General features: G+C 28.3%; 1 protein-coding gene and 1 long non-coding RNA gene across 4 annotated transcripts in view; one reads left to right on the top strand and one right to left on the bottom strand.

Moving 5' to 3' along the window:
- LOC129961007 (glutamate-gated chloride channel-like) overlaps positions 1 to 19429 on the bottom strand; it is a 154327-nt gene that overhangs the window by 7686 nt on the left and 127212 nt on the right. For all 3 annotated transcript variants that reach the window (XM_056074798.1, XM_056074799.1, XM_056074800.1), the window contains one exon: positions 11586 to 11717. In XM_056074798.1, the coding sequence (XP_055930773.1) occupies positions 11586 to 11717 (132 nt within the window). The remainder of the gene's footprint in view (positions 1 to 11585; positions 11718 to 19429) is intronic.
- LOC129961009 (uncharacterized) overlaps positions 1 to 19429 on the top strand; it is a 133068-nt gene that overhangs the window by 60471 nt on the left and 53168 nt on the right. The gene's annotated exons all lie outside the window — the stretch shown is intronic.

Here is a 19429-nt window from a genome sequence, read left to right as displayed (position 1 = left end):
TCATTATTCTAAATGAAAGCACAATAAACTCACTGAACCAAATATATCAATTGAAATCATAGTAGATTTGGCGATATATGTAATTCTTTCGGCTAACTAATTTGGCGCAATGTGCGTATAGCACATATTGCAATTACTGCAAAAATTGGAACTTTTCTTCATAAGCCATGGTTGGAATATTTGTAGACCAAATTTGGCTGTATTTGAAATGGCTGATATTTTACAATCGAACTCCAAAAACCTCTTGTGATTTTATGGCAACATTTTATATTAATTTTGCAGATAATATTCTATTCCCACAATGGTGTAAAAACATCTACAAGATGTCTTTCGAATCATTCTGACCCGCAAAGATTACGCTTTTTAGAGCTCATAGTGAAACTAGAAGGGAAAAAAAAGAGAAAACTATTATTGTTATTATGTTAGTAATTATTACTAACTTTAGTATTTTTCACAATCATTCACAATTACATTTGAAAATACTCTTAATACTTTTAATTTATTCTTTATAAAACGATTATAATAATATACAATTTGAAATGTGCAAATAAAATTTTAAAAAAGAAAAAAAAACATACGATCTTGGAAGCACCGATCTTACAGATGGGAATTATGATTTTTGGAAATCTGAATTAAGTGATTGAAACTAAAAAATTAATTAATTCTCAATCTTTCAAGGCTTCTTGGGATCAGATAAAAGTACCCAAAACTATTTCTAACCAATTTCAGGAAGTTACTCCTACCCAAACCAAGGATGTCACTCATTCTAACGAGGAACTAACTTCCTCTTTGAAACTGTTCTTATCGCAGTTCATATAAGAAAGTAAGGAACACATATTCGAAAAATATGTCTGAAAGACTTTTTTTTTTTTTTTGCTTAAATTAGTGACTGCTTTCAGTTGATGAATTGGTACTTTCAGTTCCGTTCAGCTGGAGAATAAAAAATTTTGTTATTCGATGCTCAAGTGAGAACCATTTCAAACGAAAGGGTAAATAATGATAACTTTTCCTCGTTATATCCCTGATAATCAGAGAAATATCACAAGGCCTCAGAATTATACTATGATATAGGAAAACAACATATTCTTAGTTATTTATTAGAGTTAAAATATCTCCAAAAAGAAGAAAGTAAATATTTAACGAGATTTCTTGTTTTTAATACTAATATCTTAGAAATTCTCAAAATTGCTTCTGCAACAAGATAAGATTTATGAGATTTTAATTAATTTCCTGTGACGGATATTTTTCCGAAAATGCAAATTGACACAGTAGAATTTGTCACTATATCTACGACCAAATCTATCTCGAAATGAACTGCTTAAAGGATGATAGAATCGGATTGATGGTGGATGTTAAATATTTCAGCTCTCATATTTATTCTTGGTACACGTGTTTTGGTAATTGGTTTTACAGAATAAGTATTTAAGTTAGATTTTATTTATTTAACATTGCATTTTATGATATTAATAAATGTTTTCGAAGTGAATAAATGTGTATTCTAGAAAAAAAATTGAATAAATCTCAGATATTAGATGAATTTGAAAATACTTTTAAAACATGATTATTGTAAATTCGTAAGAATTTTCTCGCTTTTTTAAGCTTCTATGCAGTAGAAATTATATCCTCTAAATGCTAGAAATGCTTTAAGTAATGCTTAATGCAATTTAATATGATTTGTTACACTCTTAAGGATTATATTCGAAAATTTAAAAAAAAGGCATTTGCAATTTGGTTTGCAAAAGAAACCACAGTAAACTACCAAAGAGTTTTAAGAAAAAACAGAATATTGTAGATATTTTCTCAAATTCATGCTGTTTCGAGAATTTTTGACTAGAAAACGATTATTGAATTGAAGGATTCTAAAACATCTCGTTTTATTTCTCACTTCTCAATTCACGATTCCAAGAGAATTCACGTTTTTATATTTACATAAATTTACTCAGGAATTCAATTAATGCAATCACTTAGATTCGATAAAATTTATGTGTAATAGCATTAGTGTAATTTTGAAAAAATTTTGCATTTCAACATAAACATTTCGAAATTCTATTTTGTTAAAACAAGAAGAAAAGTAACCTTTGGAACATAAAAGCAAAACCACAACAGCAGCTTAATTAAAATGAAGCTTCTCTTTGCTTTGATGATGCTCTTCTGAGCTTCAAAGGAACCCAGTTTTGAAATCACATCCAATTTTTTGAAATTTCTGAGTTTATCCGCTTCATATAACAAATAATTCTCCAGCTTGATCCAAAAATGTATATTATCCAGTGTTTCGATATGTAGGCTCTACAATATAGTACATATAGTGGGTATAGATTTGTTCTAGAATAAGAATCACGCTAATGCGATCAAATTATGTAAAAGTTTCCCCCCTCATTCATATTTTGCATGTAAATTTTGGAGCTGCGTAAACTAAATTGAAATATTTTTCTTATAAAATATCTTTGTTGCTTTATCACTTTCACTTTCTCATATACGTAGTATAGGGAAAATATAGTAATCGTCAAAAAATTCGTGAGTTTGACGAATCTCCACGTTTCAGACCTACTTAAGTTCGAAAAACACATTTTTGGGAAATGACTGTCAGTCTGTGACCAAGTTAACTCAAAACGCTTTGAGCTAGATAGATGAAATTGGGTATACGGTCTTTAAATCGAATTTACAGATTTCTATCAAATTTTTATCTAAATCCGTTCTGAGGAAGTCTGTCTGGGTAAAATCCTAGATGGGTCCACCTCTTGGCGACTTATTTGAAATCTCACCAAGTTGACTACTAATTGAATAGTTGTCATTATTATTATTTTTCAATTAAAAATCGATACTTGAAGGCCAGAAATAATAATAAATAAAATAAATATAATAAATAAATAAAATAAATAATAATAAAATAAAATAATAAATAAATAATAATAAATAAAATAAATATAATAAATAAATAAAATAAATAATAATAAAATAAAATAATAAATAAATAATAATAAAAATAAATAAATAAATAAATAAAAATAAATTTAAAAAATTCGTCTAGGTTGCCTTATTGGCGACGTTATCGCCACTCGCTTGGCGAGAATTCAAAAAGACGCCAAGAGGTGGGCTGTGCTAGGATCCACCCTCTGTCTGTCCGATTATTTGAATTTAAATTAATACGACAGCTACAAAACGATGAGAGCTAAATAGATAAAATTCAGTACATCAGATTTAAAATCTATACTGTGTATATGTATAAAATTTTGAGCCAAATCTAACAAGAGGTTAATCATATGTCGATCTGTACTTTCAGAAGCATGTAAAAAAGCAATTATTTTAATAGATCAAATTTGATATGGGATTTCAGATTAAAGTTTTGTTTCAATTCGGTCGAAAAAAATGTGACTAAAAAACAAACTCAATTTTTGGAAACTATTAACCGCATATCAGAGATTAATCGCCAAAATACTCGCCAAATGTACGGCAAAAAATCGCCAAATACACGACAGATTCAGTAAAAATGTTAAATTCACTCCAGAGATTAATATTCCCTATCTACTGTACGAAAATTCCATGGAAGGAATTTTCTGAGATAACATCTTTATTAGAGTGTGTGCAAGAAAGTTTTGGGGAGCCCACTGGTTTGAATTTCGCCTATATTTACAAAATACTTATTCTTATTTTTTCGTATAAAATTTCCCTTTGCAAAAAATAGTTACTTTTTTTATCTATAAAAATAACAATCCTGATCTAATTAAGCTTCAAAGTCATTAACTTAATAGGTTTTTCTTAACGTCTTAAATGGATTTAAATTAGCAAAGCAAGGTGGCCATGTTATGTTGGATATTCTATTAAAAATATATATTTTATAGAAATTTCACTTTGTACTAAATAGCGAGAAGAGAATTCATTAACATTGTCGCATTGGAAGTAGTATTTAGTATACAGAAACTTTCAGAGCACTAGTATATTGAAGAAAAAACGAGTTTTGAGTATTGATAAAAAAAATTTAAAGGTCTCTTAAGACTTCAAAAGCACCGATCTTCCTACAAGAGTTTTTCGAAGGAAAGTTTAGCGGAATTCTCAGATAAGTATTTGCTGCATGGAATACTAGGTATATAGAAATGTGCCATAGAATTCTTTTATTTACCCAAAGAGATTTCAAAAGCTTTGATTCTCTTAATTTCTATCTTATAAAATTCTTTTTGAGAAAATATTTTCCACATTTTTATTTGCTGCATATGAAGATCCGGGTTGATATGGGATGATGATTACAAACTAAAACTTTTTAAAGATATTTTAACGCATAATCCGAATAACGTAATTTATGAATTACTAGATATTATTTCGTATGATTATACTCATTTCCTTGTAAGATTATTGTAATAAAAAAAAATTTGCAAAACTTCTGTATATTTAAATTTAATAAAAAGAATAATGATAATTTTTTTGGTAAATTATGTTTCATTACTTCAATTTTTAACGATAAAACTAGTAATATTTAGTTACTAAAATTTTGGTGTTATTCAGTCGTCAAATTCATGAATGAGCATCAACTAAAAGCATAAAAATTTTAAATCAATTCCCAAATAGTTCTTCATAAAAAGTGAGTAAATAAAAAAAACAATTGAGTTAAAAAAAATGAATTTTTTATTAACTACAATCTTTGGTAAAAATCATCACTATTTATCATTGCTTTTATATCTAGTTTTATTTAGCATTCGCACCAGTAAAAAAAAGTTTAGATTGATACAAAGAAAGCTATCTTGAAATATAACTGAAAGTTTTCAATAAGATTAGCATTAGTATCGAAATATATTATTTCAATACAAATGTTAATAAAACTAGATATAAAAGCAACTAGATAAAATGAAGCATTTTTCTATTTCAATTGCTGTTTTTGCTTCTTCATTATTGTGAAAATATTTTAAACGTTCTTCTTTGTAAAATATAATTGAAATGATTTTGAAAATATTTTTTTCTCACCTTCTAAGAACTAAAATCTCCAGCATGTTTTAATTAAAAAATATTTCCGCTCTTAAAAATTTTACTATCAAAAAAGTATGAAAAGTTTTGCTCTCATATTTTACTTCAATCCAATAAGATTGTGATTAGAATTCACTAGAAATTGAATAGTAAATAGAAATATAACAATCAAATGAATTTTCTAAGAAATTCTTGAAAGATGAAAATATGATATAAAAAATTTATCTTTCAGAAAAGATATTATTTTTCTTTATACGAGCGTTTTGTGTGAAGAGAAATTATTGATTTCTGTTCTGTAAAATACTTTTGAACTGGAGTTTTAGATTTCAAATTATTTTTCGAATCAATGATAAGATAGAAAAAAATAGATTGTTTATTCGATATTTTTTGAGGAATCCTTTTTCACATGTAAATGAATTTCTTAGAATGCCTTATCGAGGTTTTTTCGAAATTATAAGAAATATAAAACCAAAATATACTTGGAATTCCAATTAATTTTATTCCTATATTTATTTGGAATAAGAATTTTTTATTTCGAAAAATAAACAAATCTAATTGAAATCTCTCTCACTTTTCATAATTTTCTTTATAAAATCCTTAGTTAATGTTATTGATGAGAAAGAACGAAAGGGAAATTTAAATTTCACTGATAGGACATTATATATTATTTTAGCTCATAAGGATATAATATGAAAAAATATTTTTTCCCACTACAGCCAAAAAAAGGTCTATTTCTAATGCTCTATTTTTTCTAATTTTGTGTATTTCTAATGCTCAGATTTTAATCTTATAACAAATGTACAACATCCACACGAAGAAAAACACGCGCCCGCCACTAATAGAAACAGAGCCACCATAATAAATACAATGTCTCAGTCTAATAAGCTGAAAGATAAACCAATTGACCTGTGTCCCCATACATGAATCTGAAATTTTTTCATGCTTAATTGAAGATCTAAATATTTAATTCTGCGTTTGTTTTATATAAATATTGTTACAAATCTGTAATTTTGCTATCCGGCACGAATAGTGTCCTCCTGGAAAAACCGTTAAAACCTTTGTAAGATATCTACTGTGCGTGCTGAGCTTGGCGACCATTTGGCGATTTGCCGATGAATTTGGCGAGTTTGGCGACTAAATGGATAATACCGGAAAGTTCGAGAAGTTTCACGATCCATCCAGTAATAACCGAGATAAACCCAGGTACGCCCTGATTGGTCTGAAGATTCTAGCCCCGCCTCCCGGAACTATAAAAGACGAGCACTCTGAAGCTGCGGGGAAATTGTATGGATCATCAGCAGTTGTGTATGAGAGGAGTCGGAGTCGCCGACAAGTAAAGAACCTGGAGGATTAGACAGCAATAAAGCTGCTGAACTATAGCGATTAAATGTGCTGCGTCATTACGATTTATTGGCGGTATTTTGTTGTAGCAGAAAATTTTTGTAACAATGTCTAATATTGATCTAAAATTTTAATTATTTTAAAAACCCTCATAGGTGTGATAACCTTCAGATTTCTAACGTCTAGATGAAGTCTCAAAAGTTCCTTTCAGATTCGGATTCTCATGGGGAAACAGAAAGGGCTCCCTTTGCTTTTCAAATCATTAGAATAAAAGCATTCAATCAGACACTGAACTTAAGCTACTTACAGAATAGTTTGAGAGCTGACATAACAGGTTAGCGTAGAGAATGAAATCGCAATTGTAAAGTAAGATTCATTTGTATTAGCCCATATGTAGAGAAATAATCAACTGGTATAACAACTGCATCATTAAGTTAGGAAAACGTTAAACAGTGCACTTCAGTAGAAACAATACAAATTGCTTCGGTGAACAAGAATATTATTTTGAAATCTAAACGACAAGAAAGTAAAGTAACCACAAAGTCATTAGAGAACATACAAATTAATTCCTAATTAGAAGAGGAAAAGAAATTTTGATCATTTATTGATATAACATCTTTACTTCCACAAACACAGTTGGAAAGTCAAACTGTTGCAGAATCTTAAGCGTATGTAAGGAAAATATATAACAATTAACTTCAGAAAACATTGAAAACAGTTTCTGAATACTTCAGAAAATATTTGTAAGAGAAGACAGAGTAGTAAATAATTTAAAGCCTATTTGAAAGTCTTCTATTTGTTGCCTACTGACGCACGTTCTGGCTACAGTAACTGCAGCTGGTCTCACTTCCGAAAGACCTGCAGTTATGAATTGTTTACTAAAGAAACAGTACTAGTTTGTTTAGTTTATTTATATTAACGTTCTATTTTAAAACAACACTAGGGCTATTTTGGAATGGACCTCGGGAATTTAAACTACTGTCAGATAACGACAATCAAACCTGAGCTGACACCCCTTTTCCAAATTTCATCACCCCACCAAAGAATAATATAACATGGCGTCTTCCTTTCTCGGCCTTTGTTCAGAGCAAATCATCCATTACATCATTTTGTACATGTAATTAACAGTATTTTTCCTTATTATTTAGACTGCATTTATGTGTATTTGCTTATATATATAATTTACTAATATATTTTTAGGTTTTATGTATTTTTATTTTGAATATCTTATTTTTATCGTGCTTCCAACCTTTTCCATTGTATAATCTTAATTATCGATTGTTTCCGTTTGCATTGGAGCAATTTTTTTACTCTGTTTGTATTTGTGCATATTCTTGTGCTTTGCAGTTTTTGTTGTTGTTGTATTTTTGCAAATTTCATTTTTTTTCCTTCTTGTATTTATATATATTCTTGTTTATTTTCCTCCTTTTAATTTGCTTTTGTGCCTGGGTCTTATCCATTTGAAACTTCCTTCTATTATCGATTGAGAATTGCCTTACGTTTGTAAACCTTGTGTTATATTTGTTGGTACACAAAGAGCTTATATCTAGAGCTAAAAAGAAAATATAAAATGATGAAAGGGAGACAGATAACCTCTAGATAAACAAAGAATATGAAATGATATCGTTCAGTTGTACAGCAGTACTAATCTATGTGCAGTTTAGAAATCAACTGGAACAACAAGTGCACTCCCCGTAAGAAGAAACTTACATAGTTTATCTCACAAGAAACAGTAAAAATACTTTTTTGAATACTTCAGAAAGTATTTGTTGGGCTTATTTTTAATTTCTACAGTTTTTCTTCTTTTTTTGTAAAAAATAAAAACAGGGTTTAGGTTGGAAAGAAATTTCTTTTCAGAAGTCTCAGCTACTGTCAAGAAGCTATTTAATTTACCTTAACACTGAAAAAACGCCAATGACTTAGAAGAGTGGAAAATCTACTCCCAATAAAGCTGCCTTGCGTCAAACTTCGACTCGCTATTATCTTTAAGAAAGAATGGAAGCTTTTTAAAAGTTTTCGTGATAAAATCGGCACGCACTGAAAAATCTAATAAAGTCTCTCAGCCAAAGCATGGCTTTCACTCCCTTAACGGCATTTCTTTCAAACCTTTATAAAGACCACTTTTCCGGGCTTTTTCGGAGAACTCTTAATTTTTTAGAGAAGCAAACCCTAGCAAAACGGATTACTTTTGGCAAAGAAAAATATAATTAAAAGTTTAAAGTAAAAAGGATTAACCCATAAACCCTACTGTAACAGGCTGGCCGTTTTGTTTTAACATCAAATTTATCGCAAAAAAGAATTCGCCTACAATAGCATTTTTGACTCATGCATTGAATTACAAAATGTTTGATACCTAAATCTGCAATTAAGTGAAAGAGTGATTGATTTAAAGGATAAAAATCAACTAGGCACGCTTAAGTTTCTCATGCATTCTTGAAGTTCTAATATGCATAGAATCAGCAATAAATGTTTCACTTAAAATATGTCATTTAATTTTTAGGAGAGTTCTGGTTGAAAATTTCAAATAAATCAAGTTAGAAGACTCTTTTTACAGAAACCCACATTATATTTTGTCTAGAGATAATAACTATACTTTATCGACACTTCTTAATAGAGGAAGTTTATATTATTCTCAATTCTTTTTGGATTTCGGGACATATTTGTACATTTTTATTTCATTTGATTTGTTTGAAGTTTCTAAAGATAGCATTTCGCAAATAATTTCTCCTTACTTCCTGTTATATTAAACTATAAAAATTTAGAGCAGTAGCGCATTATAGATGATAATATACTACTATAATATTTCAGAACTTAATTATCAGTAAGTAGTTAATGGAGTTAAATTTTGATTCCATGCCAATGCCGCAATCTGATAGTGAGTTTGAAAAACAGTGAATCTCAAGGTTAAAAAGTATAAAAATAATTTAAATTGAGAAAAAAAATCCTATTATTCGTTCGTTACACTAATAAAAGTGCTTATTGAAAAGTTTTCTTTTTTTTTGTTAAATTTATTTAAAAGACAAAAAAAAAGAACTTGGGCACTTCTCATTGACTTTCAGTTTCCTTAAAGTAAAATAAAAAGTAATTTATTAAAGATAAAAAAAAAACTTTTCAATTATTCAGGAGCACTTTACTTTCTTGTATGGATTAGAATAATCATAAATGTGCTGAATAAGATCCTTCATCTATCTATAAAAAGATAAATAAATTCGGAAGTCAACAGGTTAAAAAGATAAATGCATAGAATACACATTTCAGTAAGTTAAATGATGGTGTCCAGCATTGGAAAAAAGTGTAAAATTCACATTAAAAAACGCTTTTTAACAGATTTTTTTCACTTCATTTTAAAAAAGTTGCCTAGATAAAAAAAAAAATTTAAATAATTATTTAAAAGTAGAGCACAATTCATATATTGCGCAACTATTATTATAAAGTAGATTACTCACCACAAAATATTGCGTTAGTTTTAAACTAATGTCTACTGATTTTCAATGTTTGTTTCAAATTTAACTTGTAAATTTTTAATTAATTAATTTTCGAATTTACTATTTACATCATGACTTTAAAAAATGCAGGATTGTTTATCTGCATTATTTCCACTATGTGTGTGTTTCATTACATTTTTTTTGTTATAATTTTCTGTTATGATAATAACGGATAAGAAAAAAATTGAAAAATAATCAGTAAGAGTAACCTTCTTGCATGTCGGATTTTTTCGAATCATTGTCCTAATTTGAAATTACCCTATGAATATTTTAGAATAAATGTTGAAAAATTGAAATATGAAATGTTGAAATATGCAATCAGAAAAAAAAAATTTTAAGAAATGATAAACAAATAGTGCATCATTAGACCAATTTGGTCGCAGTACATACATAAAGATCTACCGCAATTTTTTAACGGCTGAAATAATTTTTGGAGTCAAAAAATTAAGTTTAATTACGGTGGAATGAAATACATTATTAAGAATCTTCATTCAGTGGCTATAGATTATCGGATTCTGGCATTTCGTATATTTGTCATATCATCATTTTCAATATCTTGAGAAAGAAATTATTTATTGATTATAGCATTGTCATCAAAAAAGAAAATTGGTTTCATTTGTGACATGCTCAGAGGCATTTATTGTTTCTGATTAAAAGAGATAACGATAGCTTGGTGAGTTTTGTTTCATCTCAGTAAAATGTTTTGAGTACTATTTTTTATTATGTTATACATTGAAAGCCACATCTATCAAAGCTTCGGCATTTCAAATCGATTCCTAGTGCAATTTATTTTTGTGTCAATTGTGATAGATATCCCAACTATAAAACTTCTATAAATGTGTTAGAATTTTCTCATAATTGGCCCTCAGACGGTTTTGAAAATGCCAAACATGATGCTTTTATTTCTTATTACTTTAGATATGTACCCAAAAAACGTTATAGCTTAGAACAGTTTTTAGAAATTATAGAAGAATTACTAAAATTGCTTTATTACTGTTCTTTCTTTTCAGCATAATGAATAACGCTGAATCTACTAATTATTTTTTGAGTCCTATCGCTTTTAGAATCCATGAATTGACCCAATTCAGATGCCATTGAACCCAGTTGCAATTAAAACCGACAAAAGTAAATGACTACACAGAAAGAGAACAAAGTATTCCATGTTTTTTATATAAAAGATAAAACTAAATTGAACTTATTTTTCGAAAGAGAAGAGAAATTTGTTTGATGATTACTTGAATCGCAAGATTAAAATTCTTCGCTTGGTGGCCAAAGGTGTATTTTGAAAACTTGTCCGCTTGTTCAACATGTGTCTACCGGCAAAGGAAACTAGTTATAAACTTTTTTAAGACTTTACTTTAAACTTTTTTAAGTTAAGACTTTTTTAAGTCGATTTCAGCGCTTTCATTATACTTTACTTCTAGAAAAACCGAATTATCCGAATTTTAACTTGCACTTAAAAATATTATTTAATAAATTAAAATGTATGATTTTCATTATCGTGCATTGATACAGAATTGAAGTAAGATGTTGTCTTTTTTTGTATTTTTTAACTACGCTTAATGCAAGTTGTTTATAATATATTCAGGAAATTAAATATTGCTGTACAAATAGTTTTTTAAATAGGTATTTCAGACAGTAATACAAGCAAAAAAAATGCATTTGTTTGTTTACATTCATTTTTTTCAATGAAATAAATACAAAATTTGGTAATTCATTGAGCCCTTTTATCACAAATATAACTGTTTGTTTCAAATTTTCGTTATTATGCAATTTCTAGTTAGTCACGAACTCTGTTATACTTACGTTTGGTTGGCTTGTCACAATATCCCGACACAAAATCCTCCAAAATGAAATTTGACATATGTAGTTTCGAATTCACCTGTATCGCATTACCATCCACCCACTTCAATGACACGTCCTTCGTTTCAAAACCATCTGAAATGAAGGAAAATTCATTAGTACTCTTCTCAATTCAGTTTGTTCAGTAAACCGAAACTTCAGTAGCTAATTAGGATGTGTTTAATGATTTCAAATATTGTATAAATATACGGCTAACAGTGTGGGCTTCAAGGATTGGCAATCAAATTAATAATGAATATTAAGAAAAAGAAAATCATTTTTCCTAAGTTTTTGTTGAAATTTATGTATTTAAGCAGTAATATTAAGTGAACTGTAAGCACTGTGAAAGTTTCAAATAAAGGACAAAGAATCCAAGACCGGAAACAGTCGCAGCATATCAGAAACTTTTGGTCTCTCGATACCGCAGTTCCGCTACTGTATCATTTCCACCTCTCAGTTTCAATTATTCAACACTTTTCTCACCGGAAATGCTCCCAAGATACCTTCAGATAGAGATATTTATCCAGATTCGACATGAATATCCCATTAATATCGATATTAATGACGGCTAGAGATTAGACATTGCCCAAACGATTAGAAGAATTACATTACCGAGTTTTCATCATTCTTTAAAACAACTAAAAATGACTCGTACAACAAAACAATAAGTAACCATATTATTAAAACAGGATGCCATTTTCGATGCATAGTAAAAGTTGGAAAGAAAAATCAATCATGGGTAGTTTTTAAATTAAACTAATCTTTCCCTTAAAAAAAAAATTGAAAGTGACTTATAAGCCAGGAGCAAACAAAAGAGTGACTTATAAAACGGGACCTGTAAAACCCCCGTTGCATATTTTAACTCGGTGAAAAGAATCAAAAGTATCCCAACTAATCTGTTACGTCTGGTTACCTTAATTGTAATCCACGTTTATTAATTGACTCAGCTCTTCTTTAAGAATGAGTTCATCCATTCCTGCTTTTCAGTGACCTTTAATTTACATTTTCGTTGTTCATTTTTGACCAGTGATGGAAGTTCAAGATCTTTTAAAAACGATTTGATTTATCACTTAAGAGAAGTGGGTTATAATTATTTACAGTAAACCTTCTCGTTTTTTTTTCCTTTGGTAGCAGACTTTGCCTTAATCTCTCTTTGATGTATATGGATTCCAGACTTTTATATTTGATTAAAAATGCCTTGGCTAAGTTTGTAAAACTATTTTTTTATTTTTTTGTAAAACTAAAGATGATTCCGTTTTCGAAATAATTTTAAATCTTGTATCCATAAAACTTCACTGACTACGAATGGTGACACTCGAAAAACAGTACATAATAAGAATTCATGCAACTTATGATATTTGCATGAAAGCAAGTGTTTGGAGCCTGAGAACTAAAGCCTCAGCATTTTTTTTTTTTTTGAGAGAGAGAGAGAGCGCGCGTAAGAAGCAATTAAATACAAAGTGATATTTAGATCAAGAAATATGAAGAAATATTAGAATAAAGTAACATAGGATAATTTGAGAAAAAATAAGAAATTAATTAAGGTATGAATTAAATTAAGAAATGCCATTTTATACATGAGCACAAAGCTGTATCAGCTTTATTTTTGTTATTCTAAATTACTAAATCCTGCTGAAAACTGAGGGATGCAATTAAAAGCTTTTTCCAAATAAAAAATTTTGAGACATCTCCATTTATTTATAATGAGATTTAATGGTATTACTATCATTAAAAGTTTTTTATCTCTTTGATTTTGCAAAATATGATGAATAATGAATTTATACACCTTTCATTTAATTCACCTACGCAAATTTCAACTGTGTTTGTTCACTGCACTTGAAAAGAAAATCAATTTTAATAAATTATTTAAATGAGTCTCTTTATAAAAAGTATAGAGGTCAAATTTTTTCATGTTAGCATGTGAAAAAAAGAATTGATATATTAGCATACCCGAATATCATATTTCTGATAAATAATAAAAGTCTAAGTAAATTTTTGATAAAATCGTATCCTTTATTAGTATAATTATGTTTTATGTATAAATTAGCTTGTTTTTATATTAGCATGCTTTATAATTTGTATATAAATTAGCATAATTAAATTTTATACATAAATTATTTTCCTTTGTTATAAAAATCTCAAATATCCACAAACAATTATTCGATGGAAGGCAATGAATACATATTTTTAAAATTCATTTCTTGAGTAATCAGTTAACATTTATTATGAATAAGCTTTCATTATAATGAGCAAATTCGCTAAAATGCAAAACAACCTTCATTAATTTCAAACAGTTTTCTCATTTCCGTGAGCTCTAGTAATAAAGTTTTTCAGAATATTATATTTTATGTATATAACTATTTTAACCAGCCCGATCCTACCTGGGAATTGTATTATGTGTAAAGCAATTTATTAAATGCGATACTCTATATAAACGATAAAGAGACCAAATCTTTTGAGATGACAAAAAAAATTTTCAGTCTGCATCCTATCTTTATTAATTATATCTTACTGTAAAATTTCAAATTATTTTTCTGCTTAAATACACTAAAATAAGTATAAAAAAGCAGAAATACTAAATTTTACAACACTAAAATCGCCATAAAAATTTACACCATACCAAGGAAAACTTTAGAGAAATTTTTTAACTTTATCATTAAATAGCATTCCAAAGTTGTTGTTTTTTTTAATTGAAGGGACAAGTATTTTCTAGAAATTCAGTGTTCTTATATCTTTCTTGTTTTTAAAGGTATTTTTAAGTACCAAATACAGTTCAAAGTCCTGCACGATCCAAGAAATATCATCAATTTTTACAGAATTTCAATGGGTTTTTTTTTATATATATTTTAAAGCTGATTGATAATGAATATTTTTAAAAAATTAAACTCTTATCAATATTTTTCAATTTATAAATCAATGTATACATGTTTGATTCATTAATTTATTTTTATACTTCAAAATACATAAAAATGTACATTTTCAAATTAATAAATTAAATAACGCCTGTTTAAATTGTTTAAAAATCGCCTTTTTTATAATAAAATGTATCCAAATGATAATAGGGTGTTCTATCCTTCGATGAAATGGTATCTCATATTTTAATATTTTTCATGCTAAATCTTTAAAATTTTGAATTTGAAAATATACTTTTAATGAACAAAATAGTACTTAAAATAACAATTTCGAATAGCTTGCAAAAATTAAAATATGATTTTTTATATGCTGAGTATAATTCAGGTATTTCAAAAATAATATAATACTTAATATTCAATATTTAATAATAATTTGACATCCGACTTACTTTCTTATAAAAGCATGCTATAAAAACTTGACATATCATTGCAAAAATAAAAATTTTAAGGAATCTTCCAGTTTTTCACACCTGCCATTAATCCACAATTTTATCATGCTTATACAAAATTTTAGCAATTAATTGGAGATAATCCTTTCATAAAAACAGGAAAAAAATTGTGAAAATATGCAATTCTTTATTGACAGAAATTGATTGTGTATACTTTGAAAACTTCTATCTACGGCATTGTTATCATAACCATAACCTAAACTTTGATACGAAAGAAAAACATTGGTCCGAACTAAGGATGTAAAGAAAATATAGAGGATTAAAAGTTGATCGATAGTCGTGAGAAAACACAGTTGCGAACACCATCGAGATAGATTTCCATTCGATTCATATTCCACCGAGAACACTACATCACGAATATCCACACAGATCAGTCTCCTCCTCCAAAATGTTCAAGATGCGGGTCCGAGAATCGAAATTTCTAAAGTTGACTCAGCGGGAAGAAAATAGTTGTCACTCGCTTTTTGACAGAGACTAAATTTGTATTAAAAAGGGAATTCTTTCTGAAAGAAAGTTATTTGTAGGGAAAATCGTTTCCTTCAAAACCAAAAGAGTTCAGGCTACGGAAATATGTTCGAAATGGAAAAACATAAATGCGATGCACAGAAGGTTTGATAGGAATTTTCAAGTTTCTAAAATGGTTTTCATTTTATGAAAAGTCTTCTGCCTTTTAGAAAATGTTTTATATTTATTAAAAATTGTGAAAAAGGGCTTTCTTTGAGATCAATAAAATACAAGGCCATGCAAAGTTTTTACTTCTGAATTATTAAATCATTTGTCATTTTCGCTAATCTTGCTAATTTCCGTGCATTTGGCAACATAAAAGTCGCATCCCAAATATTCAGGCTAATTTCCGTACATTGGGTAATTTAAAAGTCGCATTCCAAGTATTCGAGCTAATTTCCGTGCATTGGGTAACTTAAAAGTCGCATTCCAAGTATTCGAGCTAATTTCCGTACATTGGGTAATTTAAAAGTCGCATTCCAAGTATTCGAGCTAATTTCCGTGCATTGGGTAACTTAAAAGTCGTATTCCTAACTATAATATTACGTACAAATAGTTTCTTTCTTTCAATTTCAAGAATTTCTACTTGTTCGTAAGCGTTGTGTATAGATAGATATTGCTCGCTATTTTTTACAGAAAACAGTAAATACTTCGTCAAAAGTTTGAGTATTAACTCACTTTTAAGCAGATTCCTTATTTCTTCTAAAAATGATTCTAGTATTTTAAAAATTCTAATAATCAAGCTAGTAAAAGGTAGAAATCTGTATTATATTGAAAGAAAGAAACAAAAATGGTTATATTATTAAGTTCGCTCACATAACAGAACATCGTGCATCACTTTAAATATTACTTTGTAGATAAAATAAATCATTAGAACGCATTAAAAATCATTTGTGAATTTTAAAAGGCCATTTATGTCCTGCAGTAGATTCCCATTTCAAAAAAAAAAATGCAAATTAGTTTTATGTAGTGATCTCTTATGATTTTCTGCATCATAATTACTGTTTAATAAGAGCATAATTATTAATTAAATAAGCGCTGTTCGAATCTCACTCATCATTCAAACCATTTTCTTTTGCTTTATTGTTATTTAATAAATAAAATTAATGTATGTTACGAAAAGCGAATAAATGATTTATAACTCATAAATTTCTTTTAATTTATCAATTACATTCATGTTTTATTGGCTTTTTTGGAATGTATTCGCCAATTACAAATTTACATGGATGTGCGTCTCCGAGATAACTTAAATAGTTCATAAAATGAGTTAATTTTGTTCTGTGAGTCGCATAAAATGGGTCTGTGACACGAAAATAAATTGTACCTCTGGTTTTGTGTTCGGGAAGTTTGGAGAAAGGATACCAGTTTACGTGTCATTCCCCGTCATATGTTAGCAGTTAAATATTATTATAAAAAGTTTACCTAGAAATAATTGTCGTGTAGCTTAAAAAGGCTAGGAAACTTTTAATATATAAAATTCTAATAAATTAAAACAAAGTTAGTAAACTTCTAAATTTGTATATTGTTTTGATTGAACTTCCTGAATTTTCCATTGTTTTCTGCACTTTATATATGTCTGAATTATTAGCTATAATTCAAAATAGCTATGATGGAAGAGATTTAGATAATTTTAAATGTCACTTTATTATATCTACAAACTTAATTAAATGTGTTAAAAAAATCTGCTTCAAAACAAGTCACTAAGTTTGATAGTAAATTAACTGTGAAAAATTTAATAAAAATGAAAACCATGACGAGTGTTTGCATCATCAGAACAAATCTCTAAGGTTAGATAAAAATGTTTAATTATTCACTTTCAATTTAAATAAATGTCTCCAAATAATGCAAAAAATGCAATCAAAAACTTCTTTATTTTATTTATTTTTAGAGAATAATTCATGATGTGGCACCAAAATGCATTTGTATGATTTCAAAAAGTACTGAAAACTATCTTTCAATATCCTCTATGCCTCAAAGAGATAAAATAGGTGGTCCTGATATTGACAATTTGTTTTACATGTGAATGCTTCAGCTTACACATGTAAATACAAAACTTGCGTCATATTGTGAAAAACATCTTGCGCAAAATGAGATTTTGCATTCAAAGCGAGGTTTTCAATTTCTCGATCGCCTTTGAAATTGGAAAAAATGCTAATTCAAACTGAATCTTAAAAATAAACAGAGTAAAGAATGTTTTTGTAAAATATATCAATAATATGAGCTTTGCAGAAGGATATTTATTTAAACCTCTCAGTGTTAAAACAAGCTGCTAGATGTTTTTCTAAGAAACTGAATGCTTGTTTTAACCTTTTAAAGGACAAATATTGTTTTTAGAAATGGTATGTTAAAATATTTTTAAGGTATTGATTTATTTGATATTGATTTAAGAAAAGAAATTCATTGAGATTATTAGATAAAATTTATTTGATTTGTTAAGAAAATATATTTAATTAATAAACAAAGTCACTGCTTTTTCGATTGAGAGAAGAAACTGAAATATGTTGGTTTTGTGTTTCACCGGAATATTTGGCAATGCATCAACCTTCTTTTTAACAACCGATGTTGGAATAATGCTGTCTCAAAATAAAAATGAATATTATTAATTTAATTAATAATATAACTTCATGTGATCAAAGTGTTTTTTTAATATTTTTTGTGAAATAATTAAGACAGAACAGCTTCAAGTAAAGTTTGTGGAAGAGCTTAACGTAAATATTTAAAAATTGTTAACTTTTTTATGGCGTATATTTCCTATGGGATATTGCGTTTATTTTTGTTTGTATATTGTGTATATGGGTATACCGTGCATATTTGTAGTAAGATGTATATTTCTTAGAGATAATTAATTGCTTCTTATATTTACAATTTCTTCTTATTATATTTGAATTTTCATAAAAAGAAGTTCCCTTTGTAAAATGAGGGCCGCGGTGGCCTGGTCTCGGCTCGGAGCCGGAGGGCTTCAGGTTCGAGACCCTATTCCACCGAAGAACCGTCGTGTAAGGGGGTCTGTTGCACGTTAAATCCGTCATGACCAAACGTCCTCCCGCTGGTGTGGTGTGGTGTGGTGTGGAGAAGGGGTGCCAGCTCAGGTGTCGTCCTCGTCATCTGACCGCGGTTCAAAACTAAGAGGTCCGTCCCAAAATATCCCTTGTGTTGCTTTAAACGGGACGTTAATATAACTAAACTAAAACTTAACTAAACCTTTGTAAAATGTTCATAAATTAAATGTTTGCCTCCTTCGTAACATAACATACTGTGCATGCATATAGTGGCATTTTTATCCAGCCGAACAAAGAATAATAGTAACATTTAGCATAAAAATACAGCATCTCTTGACACAGAACTTTTTGTAAAACCAGCCATACACTAATAGATACTTTATTTTCCCTCTATATATCATTTAAACATCCATATGCTATTTTTATTTAAACCAAATATTCTCTATATTTTTGTGTTTGGGACCCAGTTTTAAGAATTAGGTTATATCGTCCCCCTCTTCTAATGATCCTGGAAGATTTCGTATGACCTTATTAATATTTTTATTTATTTTCCTTATATGAGTTTATTCATTTTGATTTATAATTCTTATGAATTTGGGCATTGTTGATTATAACCTTCCGCTGTATGAAGAAATGCATTATTATTTCTTTAAACTAGAATTTTTATGTATTTTTGTGTTTCAAGCATGTTGATTTATGAAGCAAATATTTGTGTTTCAAGCATGTTGATTTATGAAGCAAATATTTGTGTTTCAAGCATGAAGCAAATATTTGTGTTTCAAGCATGAAGCAAATATTTGTGTTTCAAGCATGAAGCAAATATTTGATTAAATCGTATCATTTTTCTGATGATTCTGATTGAATTTTATTCCTTTTCATATAAATATGAATTACTTATTTACTATTTATTTTTTTATTTATATTGCTTATTTAAATTTATGACA

Source organism: Argiope bruennichi, chromosome X2, assembly GCF_947563725.1.
Source record: "Argiope bruennichi chromosome X2, qqArgBrue1.1, whole genome shotgun sequence".
Lineage (NCBI taxonomy): Eukaryota > Metazoa > Arthropoda > Arachnida > Araneae > Araneidae > Argiope > Argiope bruennichi.
The sequence above is the reverse complement of the archived record's forward strand: the minus strand, read 5'-3'. Positions and strand labels throughout refer to the sequence as shown.